The sequence below is a fragment of the Lagenorhynchus albirostris genome, chromosome 6 (genome assembly GCF_949774975.1).
Source record: "Lagenorhynchus albirostris chromosome 6, mLagAlb1.1, whole genome shotgun sequence".
In the NCBI taxonomy this organism is placed as follows: Eukaryota; Metazoa; Chordata; class Mammalia; order Artiodactyla; family Delphinidae; genus Lagenorhynchus; species Lagenorhynchus albirostris.
The window spans coordinates 29,862,034-29,888,582 of record NC_083100.1 but is presented as its reverse complement, the minus strand read 5'-3'; the positions used below and the strand labels follow the sequence as shown (position 1 = coordinate 29,888,582).

At 38.0% G+C, this 26,549-nt stretch overlaps 1 protein-coding gene and 1 long non-coding RNA gene across 3 annotated transcripts in view; one reads left to right on the top strand and one right to left on the bottom strand.

The window, feature by feature from the left end:
• Nucleotides 1-6,562: 6,562 nt before the first annotated feature.
• Nucleotides 6,563-9,960, top strand: LOC132522147 (uncharacterized). The gene is made up of 2 exons (XR_009541094.1): nt 6,563-6,816; nt 9,274-9,960. It is a non-coding gene; the product is annotated as an uncharacterized LOC132522147 (long non-coding RNA).
• The window catches only part of NDUFS1 (NADH:ubiquinone oxidoreductase core subunit S1), a 33,477-nt gene continuing 14,368 nt past the window's right edge, over nt 7,441-26,549 (bottom strand). For both annotated transcript variants that reach the window (XM_060152230.1, XM_060152229.1), the window contains 7 exons: nt 23,247-23,376; nt 20,078-20,238; nt 15,832-15,986; nt 14,043-14,218; nt 13,229-13,363; nt 13,053-13,125; nt 7,441-11,304 (listed from right to left, as the gene is read on the bottom strand). In XM_060152230.1, coding sequence (XP_060008213.1) covers nt 11,213-11,304; nt 13,053-13,125; nt 13,229-13,363; nt 14,043-14,218; nt 15,832-15,986; nt 20,078-20,238; nt 23,247-23,376 — 922 coding nt within the window. In that variant the 3' untranslated portion in view covers nt 7,441-11,212. The remainder of the gene's footprint in view (nt 11,305-13,052; nt 13,126-13,228; nt 13,364-14,042; nt 14,219-15,831; nt 15,987-20,077; nt 20,239-23,246; nt 23,377-26,549) is intronic.

The window sequence follows — 26,549 nt, the reverse complement described above, 5'->3', positions numbered from 1 at the left end:
ACTTATTGAAGAGGCTGTCCTTTCTCCACTGTATATTCCTGCCTCCTTTATCAAAGATAAGGTGACCATATGTGCGTGGGTTTATCTCTGGGCTTTCTATGCTGTTCCATTGATCTATATTTCTGTTTTTGTGCCAGTACCATACTGTCTTGATTACTGTAGCTTTGTAGTATAGTCTGAAGTCAGGAAGCCTGATTCCTCCAGCTCCGTTTTTCGTTCTCAAGATTGCTTTGGCTATTCGGGGTCTTTTGTGTTTCCATACAAATTGTGAGATTTTTTTTGTTCTAGTTCTGTGAAAAATGCCAGTGGTAGTTTGATAGGGAAGACCCAGTCATTTAAATCAATAACAACTGCTATGACCCAGGGCCTATTTGCTTTAGTTTCCCTGTCTCTACTCCTAGTTAAATAACAGAAATGATGTGAGAAAAGAACCACCTAGATGGTAAAGCACTAAGATGACTTTCTAGTACTTTTGCAAGCAAAATTTTAAATGTATAAAGAGGAAGGCTTACTGCTCTAGTAAAATGCTCCCTCCTCCAAACAAATGATACATTTGGAGGAGAAACGTTTTCTCTTCAAATAAAATTGTGCTGCTCTTTGATCCCATGATGTCATTTCAAGGAATGTGTCCTAACGGATGTATTTAGAAAAGTATGCAAATGTTTACTTATAAGGATATTTATTACTACATTATCTGTAATAGAAAAAAAAATCTAGGAAAGCCCTAAATATCCCATCAATAAGGAAGCAGTATAGTATAGTGGTTAAGAATCACCTGGATTCAAATCCCATCTCCATAATTTACTATGTGATCGTGGACAAATTATCTCACTGTGCTGTTATCTTACCCATCTGTAAAGTGAAGCTAGTCACAAAATTTACTCCACTGGGTTGTGACAGTATTTAGAACAGTGCCTAATCCATAGTATATGCTCAATACATTTTAGTTATCATTATTGATAGGGAATTGGGATCCATTTTTGTAGAGGCACACGATGGAATGCTAGGCAGCTTTTTAAAAAAGACAGCTTTATGCACTACTTAACCAGAAGGCAGTCTGTTGCTGACTCATTCTATCTCCCTCCCTCCAATGCCCCCCAAAATATGTAGCTAGAGAGGGGCTAAATTTGGTGCATATATGTTGAAGAACAGAGAGTAAATTTGGGGGGGGCTCTGGTGGAAAAGAGTAAATTACGAGGGTTTGCGGGGGAAGGAAGGTGAGAGGCTTTGGGGCAACATGGAGGGTGAGGAGAGAAAAGACCAGCCAACTTTTCTTTTTTTTAAAGCAAAGAAAACTTATGTTTATTAAAATGTTTGTTAGGTGACACACACTTTGCTGCCAATTTGACATGAGTAAATAATTCCATTTAGTCCTCAGAGTAACCCTAAGGGGTGGGTGTTCTTGCTGGTTGACCACAAAATCATAGAGGTGAAGTGGGTTGGTTAAGTCACACATGGGGCTTGACCAGGATCTGTGAAACTCCAAACCTGTATTAGTTCATGACTTCGAGATACTTTTCTCAACTCGATGCTCTTCACTTAAATGTCCTCTCTAGGTGAGGAGGCACATCCATCAGTGCCTCCAAATAAAGCATAAGTTCCTTCATGAAGCAAACCACATTGTCTGGCATCTACAAACCTTTACGGCACCATTTTGTCAGAGCCGCTGTTTTCCCAAAAGGGCATGCTTTCTCAGATCTCTGCGTCCTTGCTTGCTGTGCTCCTTCTGTCCACTTGGCTTACTCCTACTCAACCCACAAGACTCCTCACAGTAAGCACTTCCTCTTGGAAGCCTTCCCTGATAGCTCTTGACACCCTCCCTGTCAGGGCTGTCATGAAGGTGCCTTCTCTGCTGTTCCCAGAGCACCTTGTTCTTGTTCTGTCACAGCACTTGCACATAGATGCAATCATCAGTGACTTGTCTGTCTTTGCCACTGATGACCGGGTCTATCTCCAGCAACTGTACAGTCCTCAACCCATAATAGTTGCTCAATTAACATACAGGAACTGGGGATGGATATTATCCCTAGTTATCACTCTTCTTGAGCTTTTATTTTTTTTTTGAAGTATAGTTGATTTACAATATTCTGTTAGTTTCAGGTGTAAAACAAAGTGATTTGGTTATACATATATATTATGTATATATCTATATTCTTTTTTATTCTTTTCCATTATAGTTTGTTACAAGATATTGAATATAGTTCCTTGTGCTATACAGTAAGTCTTTGCTGTTTATTTGTTGTATATATGGTAGTCTGCATCTGTTAATCCCCTACTCCCAATTTATCCGTTCCCTCCTCACTCCCCTTTGGTAACTATAAGTTTGTTTTCTTTGTCTGTGAGTCTGTTTCTGTTTTGTAAATAAGCTCATTTGTACTATTTTTTAGATTCCACATATCAGTGATATCATATGATATTTGTCTTTCTCTGTCTCGCTTACTTCACTTAGTATGATAATCTCTAGGTCCATCCATGTTGCTGCAAATGACCAGCTAACGCTTTTGATGTATTAGTTTGGTGGGTGGGTTCAGGGGAGAAAAGGGACCAGGGAAAGAATTATGGGCCCCATAGGAAACTGAGATCTGGTGGTCTTTTTGGCCATTAAATGCATACATATGTTCTACTGCAACAAGAACTCTAGCAGAGACAATAATTTCTCAACCGTTTATTGTGTGGTAAGCATGCTAAGTCAGAAGTGAGTCAACACTGCTCTCTGGGAGGTGCTTGCCAGGGAAAAGGAATGACTTCCTGGGCTGCAGGGCCGATTTAGGAAAATTCCTTGCCCAGCGCCCTAATCAGTACTTTGGTGCCTGGGAAAAATTAACTTATTCCCAGGGGTGAGCCGTTGACTTGCTCCACTCAAGCTTGAGGATTAGGCATTATAATTTGAGTTAACATCACAATGTTCAAATTTAAAAACTGAGCAGGTACAGTCCTTGCCTAGTAGCCTTAGTTGTAAAGCTATTAAAGATAATAGCAGGTTGGTGTATTCGTAGCACAGACGCTCCTAATAATCTCTTTGGTAGTTTGCCTAGCAGAAATGTCTCTGACCCCTTTTAGGGTGGTTTCTGTTTTCCTTCTGAAAACTGCTTTTCTTGCACAGGGACTTAATGAATTAACTCACAAACCATGAAATGGAAGAACCAATTCCAATCAAAAAGATCTTAGTGGAATAAGATGTGGACTCTCAAAGAATCAAACAAGTTATTTAAAAAGATTAGGTATCTCTTTTCTGGCAGTCAATGGATTTATACAGGGTACCACACTTCCCTGAAGCCACTCCCTTACAAAATATTTATCCTAATATTCCAGTTTTGGATGAGAATCTGAGAATCGTTCTGTTTTAACCAAAGGGCAATATATTTTGTATGCTGAGTCACAATGAAGGAAAGGTACAGATAACATGAGATGACAATGACAAATGTGAACCTGTAGAAAATGAGCCTCATATATGACTGGGAACGACGTGAGAGGAAAAGTATTAGCTAAGAACATGAGAGACAAACCACTAGAGATATAAAGAGTGAAAGAAGTGAGGAGCAAATCCCACCTCTTATGGAACAAGAGGTTTTAAGAGAGATGGACACCTGCATTTGACTAGAAAGTGAAGGGTAAACATAGGGGAGGGCACCGGTCACAGAGTAAAGACATACGCAAGTTACTGAGGAACAACCCCAAATTCCCAAGGGAATGCTGCTGCCCCCTCACTCCTCATTCCCTCTGGGTTTGCAGATACAAAACAAGCTCCATCCCATGACGGGGTGCAGCTGTTTAGTTGCGGCTACAAAGCAAACCATAAATTTCTACTTTATGCTTTATGGGAATTGTAGTTTGGGGTTTGAGGAGCTATCTGAAGGCTCTATTATGATTTAACTTTATCCACATAACAACACATCTCAGATCAAGACCAGGTTATTTTCAGTCTTCAAAGAAAAAAAGCAGAAACAGGCAAAAATTTTTGGCCTTTATTTTTCTTGGCAGGGGAAATTGAGATTAATGAAATTTAGTCATGCTTTACTGCTCCTTTTAGATTTCCAACATTATCCCAGGGCTTTCCAGCAGCAAGGTATATGCTTCTGTTCTAGAACAATGGGACAAGGTCACCCTAACCCTAGGCACATAAGGAAAATCCCCAAGTCTTGGAAGAGTTTAAAGACCTCAACAGACTCAGTTCCTGTCCTAGTTTGCCCATGACTTGCCACCTTTTTTTAATTCAGAAAATAATTTACATTAATAACATACAGTACATTGTCTGGCAGGGGGGTTGCTTACTCTGCTGAAGAATATAGTAAATCCTGTGAAGTGGAAATGGAATAGAAGATACTGAAAAAGTACACTTTGGGTTCCACTACTGTACTCAAACTGTGATACTAAATATATTACTTGAGGAACATTACTCCATTTGGCCTAGTACTTACCCAATCTGCAGTAACCCAGGGTGGACAATCTGTAGGCAACCTAACAAAGGCTCATTTCCTCCTCTAAATAGCCTTAATCTCCCCAAAAGCATTTCAGTTATAGGTGCCAAGGTTCTTGAGTTGTATTTAAAAGCTTAAAGAATTAGAGCCAAAGAGAAGGGCCTGAACTCTATCCTATATATGAGAGGGGACTTACCAACTTTATACTAAATACAAAAGCAGTCGAGTTGTGGTAAGTAATGAGAAAATAGCTATAGATGAATTGGTATATTATAGAAACCTCACTTTATAGTTGATTAGAGTCATTTTTTCCTGTGTATCTCCCTCTTCATTACTGCAGTATGTATCACAGGGCCGATGGCAGGAACTAATTGTCCCCCAATACCTATTCTCCCTTTGTGGTGGTTTTAATTATTTGACCCTCCTCCCATCAAGAGGTGGGATGTATGCTTCCTCCCCTTGAATCTGGGTGGGCTCTTGAGACTGGCTTGACCAATAAAGTACAGTGAAGTGATGCTATATAACTTCTGAGGTTGTCATATAAAGCAGCTTCCTCCTTGGTCTCTAGGAACGCTCTTGCTCTTGGAGCCCTGAACCACCCTGTGAGTACAACTGTCCTGAGACTGTTATGCTGAATAGGCCACAGGTAGATGCTCTGTAAGACAATCCCATCTGACCCTGTCCTTCCACCATTCCCGCCCAGGAGCCAAACATGTAAGTGAAAATGCCATCTGGGGACTGAAGGTCCTCCAGCCACAGCTGCTCCAGTTCCCAGCTATTTGAGTCATCCCCCAATATTCTAGTCATCCAGCTGTAACTCCATCTCCCTGTGCCCTTTCTATATTTTGGATCCACGGAATCTCATGAGCATAATAAAATGGTTGTTGTTTTACACCACCAAGTTTGGGGTGGTTTGTTACATAGCAAAAGATCAACTAGAACACATCTTAGAATTTCTGTTTTAGTTGAGTAGATGGCTGTCCAGCTGGAAGCTGCATTTCCCAGCATCCTCTCATGCAGGTGAGTGTGGCTATAAGTCTTGCCTATGGTATGTGAATGGAAGTGATGCAATTTCCAAGTCATGTCAATAAAACATCAGTGCTTGTCCTCCACTTCTCGCTCACTCTTCTTGTTGGCTGAGACATAGTGATAATTGGAGCAGCTACGTAGGATCCATAGATATTCTACATGGCTGTCACGGTTTGGATTCCCCAGGTAGCACACTCTGAGCAGAATTCAATGTGCAAAATATTTATGAAAGAGTTCCATGGGGGTCAACACCTGTAAGGGAGAGGAAGAAGGCAGGAGTGGGCAGAGGGAAAAGTTGAGCTGCAATGCAGGTCCAATGACAGCCTCAGCCAGCCCCACAGAACGCTTGAGAGCTAAACAGCCTTTGAGAAGTGTCCTCCATTGGGTCTAGATGGCCAGGCCTTTATACTCCCACGTGAGTCAGTCATTGGATGTGGGTACCCTGGTGTATGCCTTTGCCTGGTTGTAATCATAGTGTATTATCTATTACTGCATAACAAAATAACCCAAAATTTCGTGGTTAAAAACAACAAATATTTATTAGCTCATAATTTCTGTGTGTTAGGAATCCAGAAATGTATGGGGTTGCAATTAGGCTGTTGGCTGGGGCTACAGTCACCTCCACTCAATTGGCAGCCAGGATTCAGCTCACTGATACGGTTACTGGAAGGCCTCTTCCTTACCACATGAGGCCTCTCCATAGGCTGCCTAAGTACCCTCACAACATGGCAGGCAGTGATCTGAGACGGAGAGAACCAGAGAGCCCAAGACAGAAACCACAGACTGTTTAAAACTTCATCTCAGCAGAGGCATCCCTATTCATTAGAAGTGAATCAGGAAGTCTAGCCCACACGCAAGGAGCGAAGATGACAAAAGGGTGTGAATCCCAGGAGGCAGGGATCATTGGGGCCATGTTAGAGGCTGCCAACCACATGTAGTATGCATACAATTTTGCATCCTATTTTTAGTTTTCATCAACTTAAATGTTTTGTTTTGCTATTTTTCATTTAAACAATGTTTTTAAAAATTACAGAAGCAATATATTCTTATTGTAAAAGCCTTCAAATGCTCAAATGTTGTGGGTTTTTTTTTTTTTTTTTTTTTTGCACCACGCGGCCTCTCACTGCTGTGGCCTCTCCCGTTGCGGAGCACAGGCTCCAGACGCGCAGCCTCAGCGGCCATGGCTCACGGGCCCAGCCGCTCCGCGGCACGTGGGATCTTCCTGGACCGGGGCACGAACCCATGTCCCTGGCATCGGCAGGCGAACTCTCAACCACTGCACCACCAGGGAAGCCCCAAATGCGCAAATGATAGAGGCATACAATCCTTTTCTTTATGCTATTCCTCAGACTAGTTGAACTACCTAGAGGTAAACACAATTGGTTTTTTTTGCATCTGCTGAGATACTTTTCATATATGTATTTCTCTTTGTAGTCCTAATACTTAATATTGTATTCACACACAGCAGATACTCTGCAAATCTTTAATAAAAGTTGGAGCTGAGTTTCAGGCTTTGAGATGTCACTGAATCGGGAGTCGGAAGGGCTGGTTCAAATCACAGGATCTGTCCCTTCATTTACTCCTTATTCTCCTTGGCCTCCATTTCCATAATTACCAAATGTACGTGTGATACTAGATTTTTTTCTACAGTCCTTTTCAGATCCGAAATTATATGCATCTAAGAAGGAAATTAGGGACTTCCCTGGTGGTCCAGTGGTTAAGACTCCGTGCTTCCACTGTAGGGGGCATGGGTTCCATCCCTGGTCGGGGAACTGAGATCCTGCACGCCGTGCAGCATGGCCAAAAAGAAATAAGAAGGAAATTGTTATTCATCTTATGATCTCTTTATATACCAATTCAAATTAAATATTATAAACTAATTACTAGTTCTAGACTGTACATTTTACCCTGTTTTTCAATGTCAACATATGCTTTTCAGTGTAAGTTATTTTAAAAAAATTAAGATGTCAATGATTTTGAATATCAATCATAGTTTGAATATCAGTCATAGGTAAGTCTTTAATCTTTAAAATTTTTCAGTAATAAAAACCATAAAACACTTTAAGCACAAGGGTATTTGGCTCTGAGATCTCTGTTCTCTTACAATCTAGATCTGAGGTCTAATCAAATTTCTCATTAACATTCTTGTCTCTTGGGCTAAATGAAATAAGCAACATACTGTGCAACTGTTAAGACATTTTAAAATACTGGTTATTAGAAAATTATTTGGGGATTACTGTTTTCTTTATCTTTTTATAAAAGGTGGCCATTATGTATACACACATACTTTTTTGGTTCCAAAATGTCTTTATCAAGGTTCATTTTTTTCACATGTACTTGTTTCCAAAAGTTGGGTCAATCACAAACCTAAGGTCTAGCTATGCTAAGGTAGGATTAACCTTACAAAATGTCTAAAAAATTGTCATACTCATGCGTGTCATTTATTTCTGCTTGAACTATTCCCCAGCCACACTGGGCCTTTGGTAACAGGGGTTTGTAATCACTTTGCTAGTGACATTTTAACAGTGGTCATGAATGACATTGTTAACATTAAAAAAAAACCCACCTCTTACCACTGCTTTTGTTGCTAAGCTGCTTTAGTTCTTCTCCCTGTGGGAGCTTGAATCGTGGTGGGGTAATTTGTTCCGGCAACAATAAAGCTGACAGTTTATATTAGCCAAAGCTTCATGTTGGCAAAAGAATTCACCTGTCCCCTTTTATGCACATCAATAGCTCTTACCCTCCTTCAGTACCCTTTCTATCACCAGCATATAGTTTTCCCTCTTCTGATTGCATTGCTTTTTGGTTTTGCTTTCAGAAGTAGTCTTTTTTAAGGGTTAGAATCCAACAGACTCAGTAAATCTTACTGTGACTAGTAAAAATTCCATCAAAATATGCAGAGCTCTGCAATAATAAATTAATCTTCACAATCCTGCTGGACAGTTTGTAGTAGCAGTATTCTGTTACTTAGGTTGACCTTGGACAAGTCATTTAATTCTCCAGTCTTAGGAAAGAAATACATTTCTTTAGGAAAACAGAAGCTAGAGGTTATATTAGGCATGACTTTCCCTCACAATCAATGGAATTGAGTTTTGTACTCAATTCACTTAGAAGGGGGACTTCAAGGGCTCCCATGGATGGTTAGTTGCAACCTCCTGAAACATCCCGCAAAGTTCTGAACACACATTTTCCTATAATGATGGTTCTCAGTCCCTAAGCACATTGAGCATTCACTGTGTCAGGAAATAGGCCAAGCAAGTTTTAGAGGCTTTCTGACTTGCTCCTCATAACAACCCTATAAGGTTGGAGGTAGGTACAATTATTAGAACATTTATCCTCATTTTACAGATGAAGAAATAGTTAAATTTTTCCAAGTAATATTTCCAAAGTTGAACAAGATCTGACCTGGCAAGAAACAGTGTTTAAACAACTCAGCACCAAACAATAATAAATTAATGTATACTGAGTATTGTTAACAAGGTATAATACTTTTTATTGATGTATTCATTATAATACAATTCACAATAAATTTGGGGGGCATTCTGTATGAAGTTTAGGCTTTAAAATTTTTCCTGTATATATATATTCAATTCTTATAGTGGTCCACAAGGTTTTTTGAGGCAAAATGGGACAGTAAAAAATATCTCTAATTAAACATTCTTGCCTTTAGTCTTTAACTGGGTAACAATGGGCAAGTTATTTGATACTTCTTGGGTCTTAATACCAATTGTTAGCAGGGTTTTGTGAAAATTAGACACAATGTACTTAAAGCTTTAATGGCACGTATTAGAATATCTTTTCTAAATGGTATTATTTATTATTCCAGGGTCTTCCAGATTGCCGTCTTCACCTAAAAGGACTTGGCCTTGATCCTTTGTAGATTTCTCATTGTTGACTCCCTTGTTGCTTACAGTCAAAATTACATCAGCTGTTATTCTTCCCATCTATATGTATTTTTCTTCTATCTGGGTCTCTTCTTCAGAAAGTCTTGCAACCATCTTCAATGTTTATGGTCACAATAACCTTAATATTTAGCGTTAGGTGACTAATAGGCACCCATGGGACAGACTTTCATGTTTACTTTATGTAAAAACCAACGAATTTTATTGAGTACTACTTAGCCCAAACAAGGTATTCTTTACAGAATTCCAAGTTCAACACATGCTGCCTAGATGGCAGTCCTAGGATCCTGGACCATCTTAGTTATATATCACCTTTTCTCCATTTGAATGCAATATTCCCTCACCAAGAATCCTATGAAGTCTACACTCATTCATTGAAGAGTACTGTGCAAAACACAAAACTGAAAGTGTTTGCCCCCTTGAGGTCAGCAACAGTGCTAAGGGATAAAGAAGGTAGAGAGAGATAAGAAGTTTGTATTAAATTCAAAGACTTTCACCAAGAATTTATACAATTTATACAATTTCAGGCAACTGAGAATTTTAAGCAAAGTACTTTAAGCAAAGTATACAACTTCATGACTGAAGTGAATAAAATAATTCTGAAAAAACTGTTACAGGTGACAAATTTTGTACAATTTTTGAAGATAAAGTACTGGTGACATACTATAGTCTAAAATTTTTATCCTCTGTTATATCAGTAAAATCGCAACCTATAGTTGGGCTAAGTCTTTGATGAAAGCAAAAAGGAATAAGGATTACAAAACAAAGGATTCTGAACATAGATTTTGAAAACAAATTAATATAGCATTAGATTATCTCCTAGATTAATTGTAAATTTTTAATTTTTTTTGACAATAGAAAATTATGAGAGCTGTTAGTTTTGCCTTTTATTACTGGAATAATTTAGTTGACTTAATACTACAGATGGTGTTAATATAATAAATATGGAACATCAATGAGGACCTAAATTATGTCTCTTGAAACCTCCCTCATTCCAAGGGTGTATGTGTGTGCAATCTATTATACAAAGAAAAATATCCCATAAATCACCATGACATTATATAAACAGATTCAAAAGAAAACAGAAAAATGTGTTATCCATTAAGCTTCTCAATACTGATTCTTAGACGTAACAACCTATGGAATCTGTACTAATGGGAGGAAATTATGTGCAGCAGTTAAGAACAATGGGCTTTGAAGTCAGAGAACCAGGCTTGATTCTATGACTCTTTTGCTGTGGCCTTGGGCAAGCTACCCAATATCCATGGGCTTTAGCTTCTTCACCTGTAAAATGAGATAATACTGGCTGACAGGGAAGTAAAAGGACAAAACAATATAATGTATGTAAAGCCAGAGTGCTTAGTATGTAGAAAATCCTGAATAATCATTAGCCTTCATTATTATGATTATTATTAGCGCTGTCCAAGTATACATCTGATGTATGATTATATTATATATATTTTCTATTTACCCAGCTTCACAGAATACTTAAATCTTTTCTTTAGCACTAGAAAAAAATAGGTCCTAATGGAGCTATTATTTCATCCATTTTACAAACTAAGTGATCAATGAAGATAAACAAAAATTCGTATTTTAAGGATTTTCTTTTTTATGTCACAAAGATTATCAGTGCTTTTACATGAAAGGGCATCTATACATGTTTATTAAACTATTTAACATTTACACGCAATACATAAATGTTTGGAAACCTCAAAGTTCTTTGACAATTGCAATATCGTTTTCAAATAAATCATGGTAGAACCTTAAATAGTACATCATTTAGATTATTTTTTAGAGAGATACACCTCTAAGAGATTATGCCAACATAACTGTCCTTTAACTAACTGGGTGCTAGTAGATGTTTCAGCATATGGATGGTTCCTCTACTGCATGGGCACCCTCTGTGACAGCTTTGACACATTTAGCCATTGTCTGTGAGGCTCTGCTAATTGAATCTGAAAGATATCAAGAAAATGTGCGTTTTGATAACACAACTTCAAAAGAAGCACACAGTAAAACTTTCCTGTTGCACATATTCAGGAACAACAACAATAAAAAAGACTGGAAGAGTCTATGTAACTATACATAAACATTGTAAAATCAATAAGTTCAGAAGATAAGCCCCTTAATAGCTAAATGCTTTTAATAAGTACTCCTAGGAATGATTAAATAATTATATACAGCCATATAAAGGGCCAGTATGCAACCATTAAAAATATTATAGAAAAGTATTAAAGACAGGAAAAGAATGTGCAATATACCATTACTGAAAAAAGGTTACAGAACAGTGTACTAAAATCCATGAATTCACTTTATGGGTGAATTTTATGTATGTGAATATTTCAATAAAGCTGTCCAAACCCTCTCTCCCAGAGTAAATAAGTAATCTCATTTTTAGTTTAAATAAATTAATATATGTGTATATCCCTGGATGACTGGCCAAAATGTTAAACATAGTTATTTCTGGGTAGTGGGATCATAGTGATTTTTCCTTGCTCTTGTGGGCTTAGGTATGTATTCTACAATGAACATAACTTTTATAATACAACTGAAAAAACCTATTAAAAATAATCTGAGGGCTTCCCTGGTGGTGCAGTGGTTGAGAGTCCGCCTGCCGATGCTAGGGGACACGGGTTCGTGCCCCAGTCCGGGAGGATCCCACATGCTGCGGAGCGGCTGGGCCCGTGAGCCATGGCCGCTGAGCCTGTGCGTCCAGAGCCTGTGCTCCGCAATGGGAGAGGCCACAACAGTGAGAGGCCCGCGTACAGCAAAAAAAAAATAAATAAATAATAATCTTAGGGCTTCCCTGGTGGCGCAGTGGTTAAGAATCCGCTTGTCAATGCAGGGGACACGGGTTCAAGCCCTGGTCCGGGAAGATCCCACATGCCGTGGAACAACTAAGCCTGTGTGCCACAACTACTGAGCCTGTGCTCTAGAGCCCATAAGCTGCAAATAGTGAGCCTGCGTGACACAACTGCTGAAGCCTATGTGCCTAGAGTCCATGCTTTGCAACAAGAGAAGCCACCACAATGAGAAGCCCGCACACCTCAAAGAAGAGTAGCCCCCGCTCGTCACAACTAGAGGAAGCCTGCATGCGGCAACAAAGACTCAATACAATCAAAAATAAAAATTAAAAAAAAAATAATCTTAGATACAAACTGCACCAAGAACTTGAAAAATATACTCCTATCTGCTTTTAGACAGAAAATTATTTTAAATTGTCTATCAACTATCTCATAACCTAAATGTTATATCAAGTGTTGTAAAATCTGTAGTAAACAAGTTTATTAGTCTGCATTCCTTAAGCACATTCTTAACCATTTACATCAGAAGCACCATTTGGCATGTTTCACATTTTAGTGTTTTGATTCTTCTACTGTAATTCTCAGAAAAACCTTCACAGATGTTTGTCACTTAGAAAATTCTCCCTAAATTGCTATACAGTAATTCTTCATACAGTAGTAAAATTTTATATTTAAAATCTGTTAATTCTTGGATTTTCAAACACTACTTACATTTCAGAAAGAAAAATTAAGAGTAAAATCAGAAAATATAAAGTTACATTAGTTCTGATATTTGAAAAATCTTCTGAGATTAAAAACATCAAATACTGCCACTAGCACGTTGGCATCATAATGCTAAATTAGGTGATTTTACTCCTCTCTACCTTTCATGTTTGGCAGCCATGCTGACAACTGCGTACCTGTCATGTAGAAGTCTTTTATTGTTAGCTGAGGTGGAACAAGTGGATCAGCAAGAAGGTGTTGGTTCACGAGCTGCAAAAAAAGAGTAAGAGATCAATAATAATAGTATTGAAAATTAGTACTGTTACACCAGAGGATACATTATTATGAAAACTGCGTATAGGCGTGTTTTTACCTTGGAAAGCTCATTTGCTTGCTGGAAATAATTAGCTCCTTCGACATCATCATATCGAACAAGATTAGGAGAGACTTCTTCCAATCTGTTCCTTACTTGATCCAGAGTATCATATGGAAGAGTCATACCTGCAATCTATAACATAACAGGTTCCAAAAATTGACATAAAGCATTAATAACTTAAATATTTCAAATAATACATCATTGCAACTATGGTAAAATAATGCAGTACTACTATGAAAAATATATTGGTGTCCATTTGTATGTATATTAAGCAGGTGGTTAAGTGGGGAATACTACTGTAAATAATTCTTCTAATTCATAAACAGCTGTCAATACATTAGTAATTTGTTTTTAGAAAATACACTGATTATGAAATAAAGAAATGCTTTGCTAAATTTGAATGCTTTGGCTAACCTGCTATTGCTCATATATAAAGTTGACAGACAACTGTATATTATTATTTTAAATCTCATAATGCTTTTTATAGTTAAAGAGTTAAAAACACAAGTCAAAAGTAAAAACACCTATTTCAAATCCCCATGTTTGTTTTTTTTTCGGCCACGCCATGTGGCCTGTGGGATCGTAGTTCCCCCACCAGGGATCAGACCCGCGCCCTTGGCAGTGAAAGTGTGGCATCCTAACCACTGGACCTCCAGGGAATTCCCCAAATCCCCGTTTTCTGAACACGTTTTTCCTACAGAGATTATTCAAGTCATCTCTGCATTTCAGACGTGCATCTTTCTTGACTTCGAAAATCATTCTGACAAGCTAACATGTCAAACATTCCATTAGCATCACTAAGGACAAATACCTCAGAAAGTGCTCTTATAATTTTCCAGTCTTCTCTTGCCAAGCCAGGAGGTGTCACTGCTACTTTAGTCTGCTGAGCTCGGCCCTCAGTATTGACATAAGTAGCAGACTTCTCTGTGTAAGCAGCGCCGGGGAGAATAACATCCGCTATAGGAGCTCCAACATCACCATGATGTCCTGTGAAAAGACGGAAAATGGCAAACCACATTTTAGCACAAAGCTGATTAGGTATTATACACGAACACAGTATATATCCTTTTAAAATTACATTTTTATAATTATAAGTGTTTTAAAAATTAAAACAATATAGTATTGAAGTATTTGGAATAAAAATTAAAGCCCACTTTGCCCACAGTTAAACTCCCTTCCCAAAGAAAACTATTGTGAAAGCATTTGGTATGTGTCTTCCCAGATTAATTTTTGCAAATACACAAATACGTATAACAACATAAACACACATATTATGGGCCACTAGGTGTATCATTTCTCTTGATCATTACAAAGTGAAAACGCTCAGATGTATGTTAGTGAAATTTGGTAAAGTAAACTGAAATGGTGGAGGAACAAAAAGTGTCAGGAGTATGACATACAGGAGTATGATTAAGAGCATAAACAGAAGATTACAGAAAATAGTATGCTGAAAGACTATCACTCATTAAAAGTTTAACAGAAGGTGTTGGAAGAAAAAAGAAACTTTAGTTAATTGAAAGAAAAGCCAATGTACATGTTTGCATATGTACATGTTTGCATATGCATAGAAGCACATATGTACTGTGCATCTATCTAAACCATCATCAATGATTATCTCTGGATAGAACTAGGATAGGATTTTAGTTTATGCATTTTGGTTTAACTTTATTAAACTAAAGATACGGAATATTACATAATGCTTTTTATGTGGTATGGCAATAAAAAGCCTAGTGTAAGTGTATGGTGTTTGTGTTAAATGAAGTGAAAAGTTATATACTTTTCTCTATAAAATATCCAGGAATACTCGACTCCTTTTATTCCAAAGAGGCTTGATTACATTTGCAATGAGTTAGAGATCAAGAAAATGAGTCAAACACAAAAAACCAAAGGAGTGCTATTAAATATAATTCATTAAGTGTCTTATGACACAGGACTCGTGATTTTCTAACTTTTACACTGTTTATATATATAAAAAAGCTTCTCCTTGATTACATAATAACATTAAATATTCTTTGAAAAACTGAATTTAATGTTACATAATATTTCATAATTTAAATTACTATTACTGGGGGCATTTAGGTTTCTTCTAATTATTTGTTATTAAAAAACATGAGGTGGGGCTTCCCTGGTGGCGCAGTGGTTGACAGTCCGCCTGCCAATGCAGGCGACACGGGTTCGTGCCCCAGTCCGGGAAGATCCCACATGCCGCGGAGCGGCTGGGCCCGTGAGCCATGGCCACTGAGCCTGCGTGTCCGGAGCCTGTGCTCCGCAACGGGAAAGGCCACAACAGTGAGAGGCCCGTGTACCGCAAAAACAAACAAACAAACAAACAAAAAACATGAGGTGATAATTCTTAATAGCAATAGCAACTATGTAACTAATAAACCTATTTTTTATAAACGTATTTTTTTAAATATAAAATCTAAAACATTTAAATATCTATAAAAATACATATTAACAAATATGTTTTTAAAATTGGTGTGTGTGTAGGGAAATTCTCAAATGGAAAATAATCAATCCACTAAATATATTGCCATATAGTTCCTAATATACACAATGTACTATTCTCTTCTGTTTCTAGTGCCATAGATGCTACTAACCTTGATAAATAATGAAACAATCCTTTGGCAAATCCTGTCGAGTAATACAACCTCCATCTGCTCCCAGAAGAAACAGCACTTTGGGAGGGTTCTTCCGAATTGCTTCCACCCCAGGTTTATAGCCAAGGTCCAAAGCAGCCACTTGGCTTGCAATCCTGTAAAACAAGTACGAGTTTTTAGCATACTTGTTGTGTTTTCATTATAAAAATTTAAATGTGATTCTTGAAATGACACCTAGTCTCTTTTCTATTCAATGCTGTCAAAGATCTTCCCTCATCATTTTTACCCATTTGAAATAGATGTCAAAACCAGAAGCAGCTGTCTTTTACTGTTTCAAGAATGGCAAAAAAGTAAATAAGATGCTTAGGACACTGTTTCTTCATGAAGTAATACTTAATGGACTAATTCTGGAAACTTTATGCCAACTGCAATTGTCTTAAGTTGATTTTTATTCAATACAGTAAGACTTGATAAGTCAAGCACAGTCATTAGAGAAAAATTAGATGATTTTGAAAACCAAAAGGGAAAAATTTAAACACCACTCATAAAACTAATTCAGAGAAAACTATAATTAGTATACTGTTGTATGTTCTTATGGAATTTTTTCAATGAACATATATTACTAAGAGAAGCAGATAATAATCTTTTAAAGAAAAGGTTTCAAAGAACTATACTTTGAACATTTGGGAGTCTTTGGTCTAGTTTGCTGTTGTTAATTTTCTTACAAGAGATAGTAGCCATTTTGAGGACCTACTGTGAATAAAGCTAGTTGGGTTTTACGTATTTGGTAAGGGAGGAGGGCAGGTCAAACGAACTCCCAATAGATGCTGCTGCTCTGTCAAACTCTCTAATGGGACATCAAAAGAATAAAATAGTTTGAAAAATTTAACAAAAGAAGTGCAAGATTTGTATAATGAAAATTACAAAACAACTCCAAAGGAAATTAAAGACCATAACAAATGGAAAGACATCTATGTTCATGGATTGGAAGACAATATTGTTAAGATGGCTATACTTCCCAAATTGATCTACAGATTTAATGCAATCCCTATCAAAAAATCACAGCTGAATCCCTTGCAAAAACTGACAAGTTGATCCTAAAATTCATATGGAATGCAAGGGACCAAAACTAACAAAATCTATCTTTTTTTTTTTGTCACTCTGCATAGCTGGCAGGATCCTAGTTCCCTGACCGGGGATTGAACCTGGGCCCACGTCAGTGAATGTGTGGAGTCCCAACCACTGGACTGCCAGGGAGTTCCCAATCAAATCTATCTTAAAAATGAACAAAGTTAGAGAACTCACACTTTCCAAGTTCAATTTCAAAACTTAGCTCCCCCTGCCGCCCCACCTACACAATATATTTTTTAAATGTCTCTCCTTCTAAGCCTGGATGTCTCTCAAAGATCTGAGCAGAGACTCACACACTAACTTATGACAGAGCCCACCTCATCTTGGAAAACAAACTAAGTAACCTAAGTTTGCCTCTGCAAGAATGATCAGTAAACAAAAAAAGGATTAAAAGATTCTCCAATAATTAGAAAATATGCTTTACTCTGAAATAAACTTACTATAAGAAATAAAGACAAGGGACTTCCCTGGTGGTCTAGTGGCTAAGACTCCGAGCTCCCAATGCAGTGGGCCTGGGTTTGACTGTTGGTCAGGGAAATAGATCCCACATGCCACAACTAAGAGTTCGCATGCTGCAACTAAAGATCCCGCATGCTGCAACTAGAAGACCCTGCATGCCGCAATGAAGATACCGCGTGCTGCAACTAAGACCCGGCAGAGCCAAAATGAGACCAAATAACAATGTAAAAGTAAACCAACTGGCTTCTTCTGAACTTAAAAGGAAAAACCATATCAAAAATTTCAATTTGAAAATGGAGAGTTCTATGATATTCCCAGGCAGAGGTAATGTCAAATGAATGTCACTCAGTTATATTCTAGTAGAAAATTTTAACATCAAAAATAAGGAATCCAAAAAAGCAAGTGGACAAAAACACATACATATATAAAATCAGGTTATAATCAAGAGACAAAACTCAGATTAGATGAGATCTTCTCTAAAATGTGAAAGAAAGGTGAAAAAAATACTGAGTATTAAAGGAAACAACTTGTGATCTTTGTATCTAGCCAAGTGGTCATCTGTGAGAAGGAATCAGAAAGACATTGTTAAGACACAGAAATTTTTCTTAAGAAGTTATTAAGTACCCATTCAGTAAAAACAAACAACAACAAAAAAATTAATAAAGACATGGATTCAAAAGTGAATTAAAAATAAGAAAATATCTAGTCTCTTTTTATTCTAAAAATTCTAAAATGCTAAAAATTGTGGCTAGAAAGGATCTAGAGGTGGTCAATGCAAATAAACTATTTTAAAAATATAAAGTTTTGGGGACTTCCCTGGTGGCGCAGTGGTTAGGAGTCCGCCTGCCAATGCAGGGGACATGGGTTAAATCCCCGGTCCAGGAGGATCCCACATGCCTCAAAGCAGCTGAGCCTGTGCACCACAACTACTGAGCCTGTGCTCTAGAGCCCATGAGCCACAACCACTGAGCCCGCGTGCCACAACTACTGAAGCCTGCGCGCCTAGAGCCCGTACTCTGCAACAAGAGAAGCCACCACAATGAGATGCCTGCGCACCTCAACAAAAGAGTAGCCCCCACTCTCCACAGCTAGAGAAAGCCCGGGCACAGCACCGAAGACCCAACACAGCCAAAATTTAAAAAAAAAAAAGGTAAAAAAAAATGTTTACGTGATGAACTACAATGCCAAATTAAACCAATAAGTGGGGAAATACAACACTGAAACTAATGTTTAAGAACGCATTTGAACACTTTTACATTTAAAAAAGTTTGCCTAGCAAACTTAAAAGTGTTTAGCCTCAATCCTTAAACAAATTTGAAGATTTGAAAAATAATACTTAAGGTAGAAAGGATTATAGGAAATTGGAAATTCACTCACTAATGCAAAATGAATTACATGTTAAGATGAAGGAAAGGTTAAAAAATTTATATATATTCACATTATATAGCCATTAATGTTTATGTTTATAAAGAATTTCTAATCATGAGAAAATTCTTGTTTGGTAATGAAAATCAATCAAAATCAGGACACAAAATTGCATACACAGTATGACTTCAACTATATAACTAAAAAAATATTTATATACACACACAAAGAAACCCAGAACAAAGCGCACAAAAACTGCAACAGTAATTATCCACAGATTGTGAACTATGGATAATTTCCATTTTTGTATTCTTTCTTCCCTTTCCAACTTTTCTAAATAAATCTGCACTATTGATATTGTCAGAGAAAAGCCTCACTTTATTTGAATTCTCACGTTAGCTTACATATATATTTTTTAAAATAAATTTATTTATTTTTGGCTGTGTTGGGTCCCTGGTGCTGCACGCAGGTTCCCTCCAGCCGCGGCGAGCGGGGGCCACTCCCCACCGTGGTGCGCAGGCCTCCCACTGTGGTGCCCCCTCTTCCCCCTCACCCCCACCGCTGCAGAGCACAGGCTCCAGGTGTGCAGGCTTCAGCAGTTGTGGCACGCAGGCCCAGCAGTCGCGGCTCGCGGGCTCCAGAGCACAGGCGCAGCAGTTGCAGCGCACAGGCTTAGCTGCTCCGCGGCACGTGGGATCTTCCCGGGCCAGGGCCCGAACCCCCATCCCCTGCATTGGCAGGCAGACTCTCAACCACTGCGCCACCAGGGAAGCCCAGCTTACATTTTTATCACTTAAAAGTCAGAGGACTTATTGCAATTTTTGAACCACAGTATGATACAGATTTTTAAGATTTTCTTAGCACTTACTGCAATTTGGATATTTTAAATATTATTTACTATCTTGGCTTCTTCTCACACAAAATAAAGGTTTCTATTTCACATCTGCTACTGAGATAATGTCGCTAAATGTCGCTAAATATTAAGTTGTTTGTAAATCTAAATGTGACAGTGTACACAAAATATACACAAAATTATAGATTATAAAACAACTACTCGGGCTTCCCTGGTGGCGCAGTGGTTGAGAGTCCGCCTGCCGATGCAGGGGACACGGGTTCGTGCCCCGGTCCAGGAAGATCCCACATGCCGCGGAGCGGCTAGGCCCGTGAGCCATGGCCGCTGAGCCTACGCATCCGGAGCCTGTGCTCCACAACGGGAGAGGCCACAACAGTGAGAGGCCCGCGTACCGCAAAAAAACAAAAAAAACCACAAAAAAACAACTACTCAACTTACCTATGAAGGATATTCATAACTTTCCAATCACCAGTAACACCACTACTCATCCGAATCTTTTGAGCAATGTTGGAAACAGCTGCAAGAATTGCTGCCCCATCATTTCTTTGGAGTGCAGAACTGCCTAAAACCACCATTGGTTTTTTAGCTTCCTTTAGGACCTTTAAGAAAAAAGAACTTTCATTTAAAAAAACATTAGAAGTGGGAAGGAAATCTAAAAAAGGGAATAAATGTGTATGTATAACTGATTCACTTTGCTGTACAGCAGAAACTAACATAACATTGTAAAGCAACTAAACTCCAAAAAAAATTAATTAAAAAATAAAATAAAGGGCTTCCCTGGTGGCGCAGTGGTTGAGAGTCCGCCTGCCGATGCAGGGGACACGGGTTTGTGCCCTGGTCCGGGAAGATCCCACATGCCGCGGAGCGGCTGGGCCCGTGAGCCATGGCCGCTGAGCCTGCGTGTCCAGAGCCTGTGCTCCGCAACGGGAGAGGCCACGACAGTGAGAGGCCCGCGTACCGCAAAAAAAAAGAAAAAAAAAGAATTAGCTTTAAAAAATAAAATAAAATAAACAAACATTAGAAGTAACTAAATCTAACCAAATTTGCATCTATAATATGCTGTCCCAAGTTTTAGTTCTAACATGAATGTCTTAATTTGCTAGTCGACATATGGATATACATACAACCAGATTTACTCAAAAATCTCTTGCCAATGCTACTGTGAAATAGCTAAACTAGTATCAAATAAAACAGATTTTCAAAAAGGAATAATTGGGAATGAAAACTCTAGCCAAACATCCTTTGGTCAGAATGACTATGGATAGGTCCCAGAAAAAATTGTGGAATGTCCATACAGAGGTTCAGGTGATATTTTGTAACAGGAGAAACCATGCTGAAGTACCATGTCTACTATAGTCCATCTACTCTCTATGCCCCAGACAGGGAGGAGAAGGTAGGGAAAGCAATGATCACTAGATCACAATGCAGAATACCTTAAAGTTAAGGGCTTTGCTTTAAGCCACAGTAACTACCTGAATACCAAAAACTGAGAGGAAATGCATCCCAAGTGCAAAAGAAACTACACATACAGTAGAGGATGGAAAAATTAGAAGTAAAGCTGTAGACTATAACAGTTCACTCTCCTGCCCATCTTCTGTGTCATTCTTCAATAAATAGCTGGACCCAATCAATGAATCAGCATGAGAATTATGCCTAGATACTACAAAAAGGAGGATATTCACAAGAGGAATTTCCCAAGGAAATGTGAAGTGCTTTCAGTAGCCTCAAAAAAATAAGAAACAGTTTTCAATAGCCTCAAAGAAAATGAAAAACAATCCCTCACTTAAAAAAAGAGCTCAGAGAAGTTACATAATAGAGAGTATTATGGAAGACTTTCATCAGAGAATTCAAGAAAGAAATAGAAGAGAAACAAAGCAGAAATGAAAATCATTCCAGAAACAATAAAAAACAGAATTAAACATGACTATAAATACCGGGACAAGAAAGATAGTTTATATGAAATTATATAAAATAAACCAAAAAAGAAAAGAATAAAGAAAAAATGACAGAAAAGATAGAAGAGGAGATCCAATATCTGCACTGTTAAGAGTTCTTAACAAAAAGAACTAATTAATGGAAAATACATTTAAATATATTAGAGAAGAAAACTTTCCTGATGAACACTCATCACCTTCTGGGGTATGGGGATGTGAGCTAGAGAGAAGAGAAGGATTCTTCTCAATACATTAAAAAAAAATACTTTTGATCACAGTAACAATAATGATGTTATTCAAAACCGACAGACAAAGAAGTTGGGTTTGGCTGCTTTGTCCCCTCACACTTGATTTTCTTCTTGCCTACACCTGAAGCTGTCGGTAAAGCAACCATCCTGGAACCATGAGGAGAGGCTCACACACAAACACACGTGAGTGAGTAAATGCACTGAGGATAGCAAAGCAGGAAGGTAGGCTCCTGCCTTGATGACATCCTTGGACAACTGCACCATCTGTCAAACTGCTTACCTTCAGAACCACTGTTATGTGAGAAACAGAAACCTTTTACATTTTTTTAACAATCACCATCCCACACATCACATACACACACAAACAGACACACACACACACACACACACACACACACAACTCCTAAAATAAAGAGAATCTTGAATCTTCAGACTGAAAGCTGTATGTCCCATTAAAAAAAAAAAATGGTAGAGAACCACCATCAGTAAGACATATTCTAGTGAAGTTACTAAATTTCAAAGATAAAAAATCAAGCATGAACTATCAATAAAAAAGTATCTAGACAACAACAACAAAAAATGGGACAGGATTGGAAGAGAATATGGCTGACACTGGGCTGCTTCTCCACAGTTACAAAAGGCAGTATCTATAAAGTTCAGAGGGAAAAAAAGTATAACCCTAGATCTTTATATCCTGTCAAGGCTCTCTTCAGGAATAAAATAAACATTCTCAAGCAAGAAAGAACTCAAGGAATGGTGCACTTACATCTCCTCTAGAAAACAAAAACAAACAAAAACAAATCCAAAAGCTCTAAACTCCAGATGGCAATTAAATGAATGTAAATAAAGAACTTAGTAATGAAAAAGTCATGTAAAAAAAACTGGTGAGGGACTTCCCTGGTGGTCCAGTGGTTAAGACCCCACATTTCCACTGCAAGGGGCATGGGTTCGATCCCTGGTCCGGGAAGTAAGATCCCACATGCCGTGTGGTGTGGACAAAATAAATAAATAAATAAAAAACAAACAAAAACTGGTGAAATTTCTTTAGGAATAATAACCCTTGCTGTAAAGAAAGATTTCACTGAAGTTTAAAGTTTAATTCTTTCAGTTTTACTTCATTTTTTAATGATAACTTCAAGTAAAATTAAACTCTGATAAATAAAAATGTACAGTAGGATTTCATTTTTGTTTACCTATCCATCCATCTTGCTCTATATATGAATAGAGAAATGACTGTACGATGTTTCATCAATGCTTGTTTGGGGTAGTGGGATTTTGGATAATGTTTACTTTCTTATATATTATTTTCTATGTTGCTATATATATGTAGTTTTTAACAGCAATCACATATTATTCCAAAAATAATAAATTTTAAAAATAATACTTAAAAATCAACATGAGTAGATACATATAACTCAAGAGCACCTGGCTGAAAGGATGGCTGCCCGAAGCAATGTCTTGAAGAATTTTGGGAGAATCTCCCAGATGGTCGTAGCTGTAAGTGAGATCAACAGGGCTGCCTATAAGGGCCACTTTTAAGTCATTGTGGAGCCAACTGAAAGAAAACAACAGAGTTTTTAGAGCTAAATCACTAAGTTAGCAGTTACTGGTCTCTTCAATGCTATGTGCTACATCTATTTAAATTAGAAAATGTTAAAAGCACTAAAGCCCTCCCAGAACATTTAAATTTAACAGATATTATTGCGTACCTTTCAAAAATAAAGTGTTGTAAAAATACAGGCATACCTTGGAGATATTGTTGGTTCCTTCCCAGACCACAAAATAAAGTGAGTCACAATAAAGCAAGTCACACAAATCTTTTGGTTTCCTGGTGCATATAAAAGTTATATTTACACTACACTGCAGTCTATTAAGTGTACAAAATCATTATGTCAGAAAAACAATATACACACCTTAATTAAAAAATGCTTTATTAAAAAAAATACTTTATTGCTAAAAACATGCTAAACATCGTATGAACCTTGAGTGAATGGAAATCTTTTTGCTGGTGGAGAATCTTGCCTCGTGCTGATGGCTGCTGACTTTGATCAGGGTGGTGGTTGCTGAAGGCTGGGCTGGCTGTGGCAGTTTCTTAGAATAAGACAGTAATGAAGTGTGCCGCTTCGATGATCTCTTCCTTTCATGAACAATTTCTCTGTAGCATGCAGTGCTGTTTGATGGCATTTTACCCACGGTAGAAATTCTTTCACAATTGGGAGTCAATCCTTTCAAATCTGGCTGCTGCTTTATCAACTTAAATTTATGTAATATTCTAAATCCACTGTTGTCATTTCAACAATTTCTTCACAGAATTCACCAGGAATAGATCCTATATCAAGAAACAACTTTTTTTGCTCATCCATAAGAAGCAACTCTTCATCCATTAAAGTTTTATCATGAGATTGCAGCAATGCAGTCACATCCTCAGACTCTACTTCTAATTCTAGTTCTCTATTTCCACCACATCTGCAGTTACCTCCTCAGCTGAAGTCCTGAGCCCCTCAAAGTAATCCAGGAGGTTTGGAATCAACTTCTTCCAAACTCCTTTTTAACACTGATATCTTGACCTCTTCCCATGACTCAAGAATGTTCTTTTTTTTTTTTTGCGGTACGCAGGCCTCTCACTGTTGTGGCCTCTCCCGCTGTGGACCACAGGCTCCGGACGCGCAGGCTCAGCGGCCATGGCTCACGGGCCCAGCCACTAGGCGGCATGTGGGATCTTCCCGGACCTGGGCAAGAACCCGTGTCCCCTGCATCGGCAGGTGACTCTCAATCGCTGCGCCACCAGGGAAGCCCTCAAGAATGTTCTTAATGGCATCTAGAATGGTGAATCCTTTCCAGGTTTTCAATTTACTTTCCATCAGTAGAATCACTAGCTATGGCAGCTACAGCCTTATGAATGTATTTCTCAATAAGACCCAAAAATCTTACTCCTTGATCCATGAGCTGCAGAATGGACGTTGTGTTAGCAGGCAAAAAACAACATTAATCTCATTGTGTATCTCCATCAGAGCTTTTGGGTGATCAGGTGCAATTATCAATTAGCAGTAATATTTTGAAAGGAATCTTTTTTTCTGAGCAGTAGGTCTCAACAATGGGCTTAAAATATTCAGTAAACCATGTTGCAAACAGATGTGCTATTATCCAGGCTTTGCTGCTCCATTTACTGAGTACAGGCAGAAGAGATTTAGCAAAATTCTTAAGGGCCCTAGGATTTTTGGAATGGTTAAGTTGAGCACTGGCTGCAACTTCAAGTCACCAGGTGCATTAGCCCCTAACAGAGTCTGTCCTTTGGAGCTCTGAAGCCAAGCACTGACTTTTCTTCTCTAGCTATGAAAGTCCTTCTCCAGCAATGGCATCTTTTTCCAATATAAGGCTGTTTCGTCTACACTGAAAAATCTGTGGTTTAGTGTAGCCACCTTCATTAATTATCGTAGCTAGATCTCCTGGATAACTTGCTGCAGCTTCTACATCAGCACTTGCTGCTTCACCTTGCACTTTTATGTTATGGAGACGGCTTCTTTCCATAAATCTCATGAAACAACCTCTGCTAGCTTCAACTCTTCTTCTGCAGCTTCCTCACCTCTTTCAGCCTTCAGAATTGAAGAGAGTTAGGGCCTTGCTCTGGATTAGGTTTGGCTTAAGGGAATGTCATGGCTGGTTTGATCTTCTATCCAGACCACTCAAACTTTATCCATTATCAGCAATAAGGCTATTTTGCTTTCTTATCATTCATGTGCTCATTGGAGTAGTACTTTTAATTTCTCTCAAGAACTTTTCCTTTGCATTCACAACTTGGCTAACTGGCACAAGAGGTCTATCTTTTGGCCTGTCTCGGCTTTCAACAAGCCTTCTTCAGTAAGTTTAATCATTTCTAGCTTTTGATTTAAAGTAAAAGATGTGCAACTCTTTCTTTCACTTTGACACTTGGAAGCCATTGTAGGTTATTAAAACACACCAACATTTATTAAATTCACCATATTATACGGGTATGGTTTGTGGTGTTCCAAAACAATTACAACACTAACATCAAAGATCACTGATCACCATGATAAAATGTAATAATACTGAAAAAGTTTGAAATATTTTGAAAATTATCAAAATATGACAGAGACACAAAGTGAGCCGATGCTGTTGGAAAATGGCACCAAAAGACTTACTTGAATGAGGGCTGCCATAAACTTTAAATTTGCAAAAAACACCATATCTGCAAGTACAATACAGCAAAGTGCAACAAAATGAGGTAAGCCCGTACACACCAAAGGAATTAAATGAATTAATTTGCTGTGTTAGAATGCTAACTCTAAGCTAGCTATAAACAAAGACTTTAATTTTAGAATAAATGATCTGTAATTTTTATTTTGTCATACTTACACAGCAGAGTCAGTTACCTCCTAATTATCCATTCAGGCCATTTAAATAAATTTCATAAAAAACAAACTACATCATTCATATTTATTCTCTATGACAAGGAAGTATGGATTCAGCTCCTCCAAAAATAGTTATAAATGTGGTGACCATATAACTCTGGTTTGTCAGAGACAGTGGTGGTTTTAACCTGTCATCCTGGAGTAATTAACAACTCCCCTTTCTACTCTCAACAGTGTCCCAGTTTAGACAATCAATTATATGGTCGATCTATTAAGTCTCTAAGATATAAAAAGATGGAGAGTCATTCTACAAAATAACTGGCCTGTACTCTTCAAAAAAAAAGTCAGAAAAGGAGAC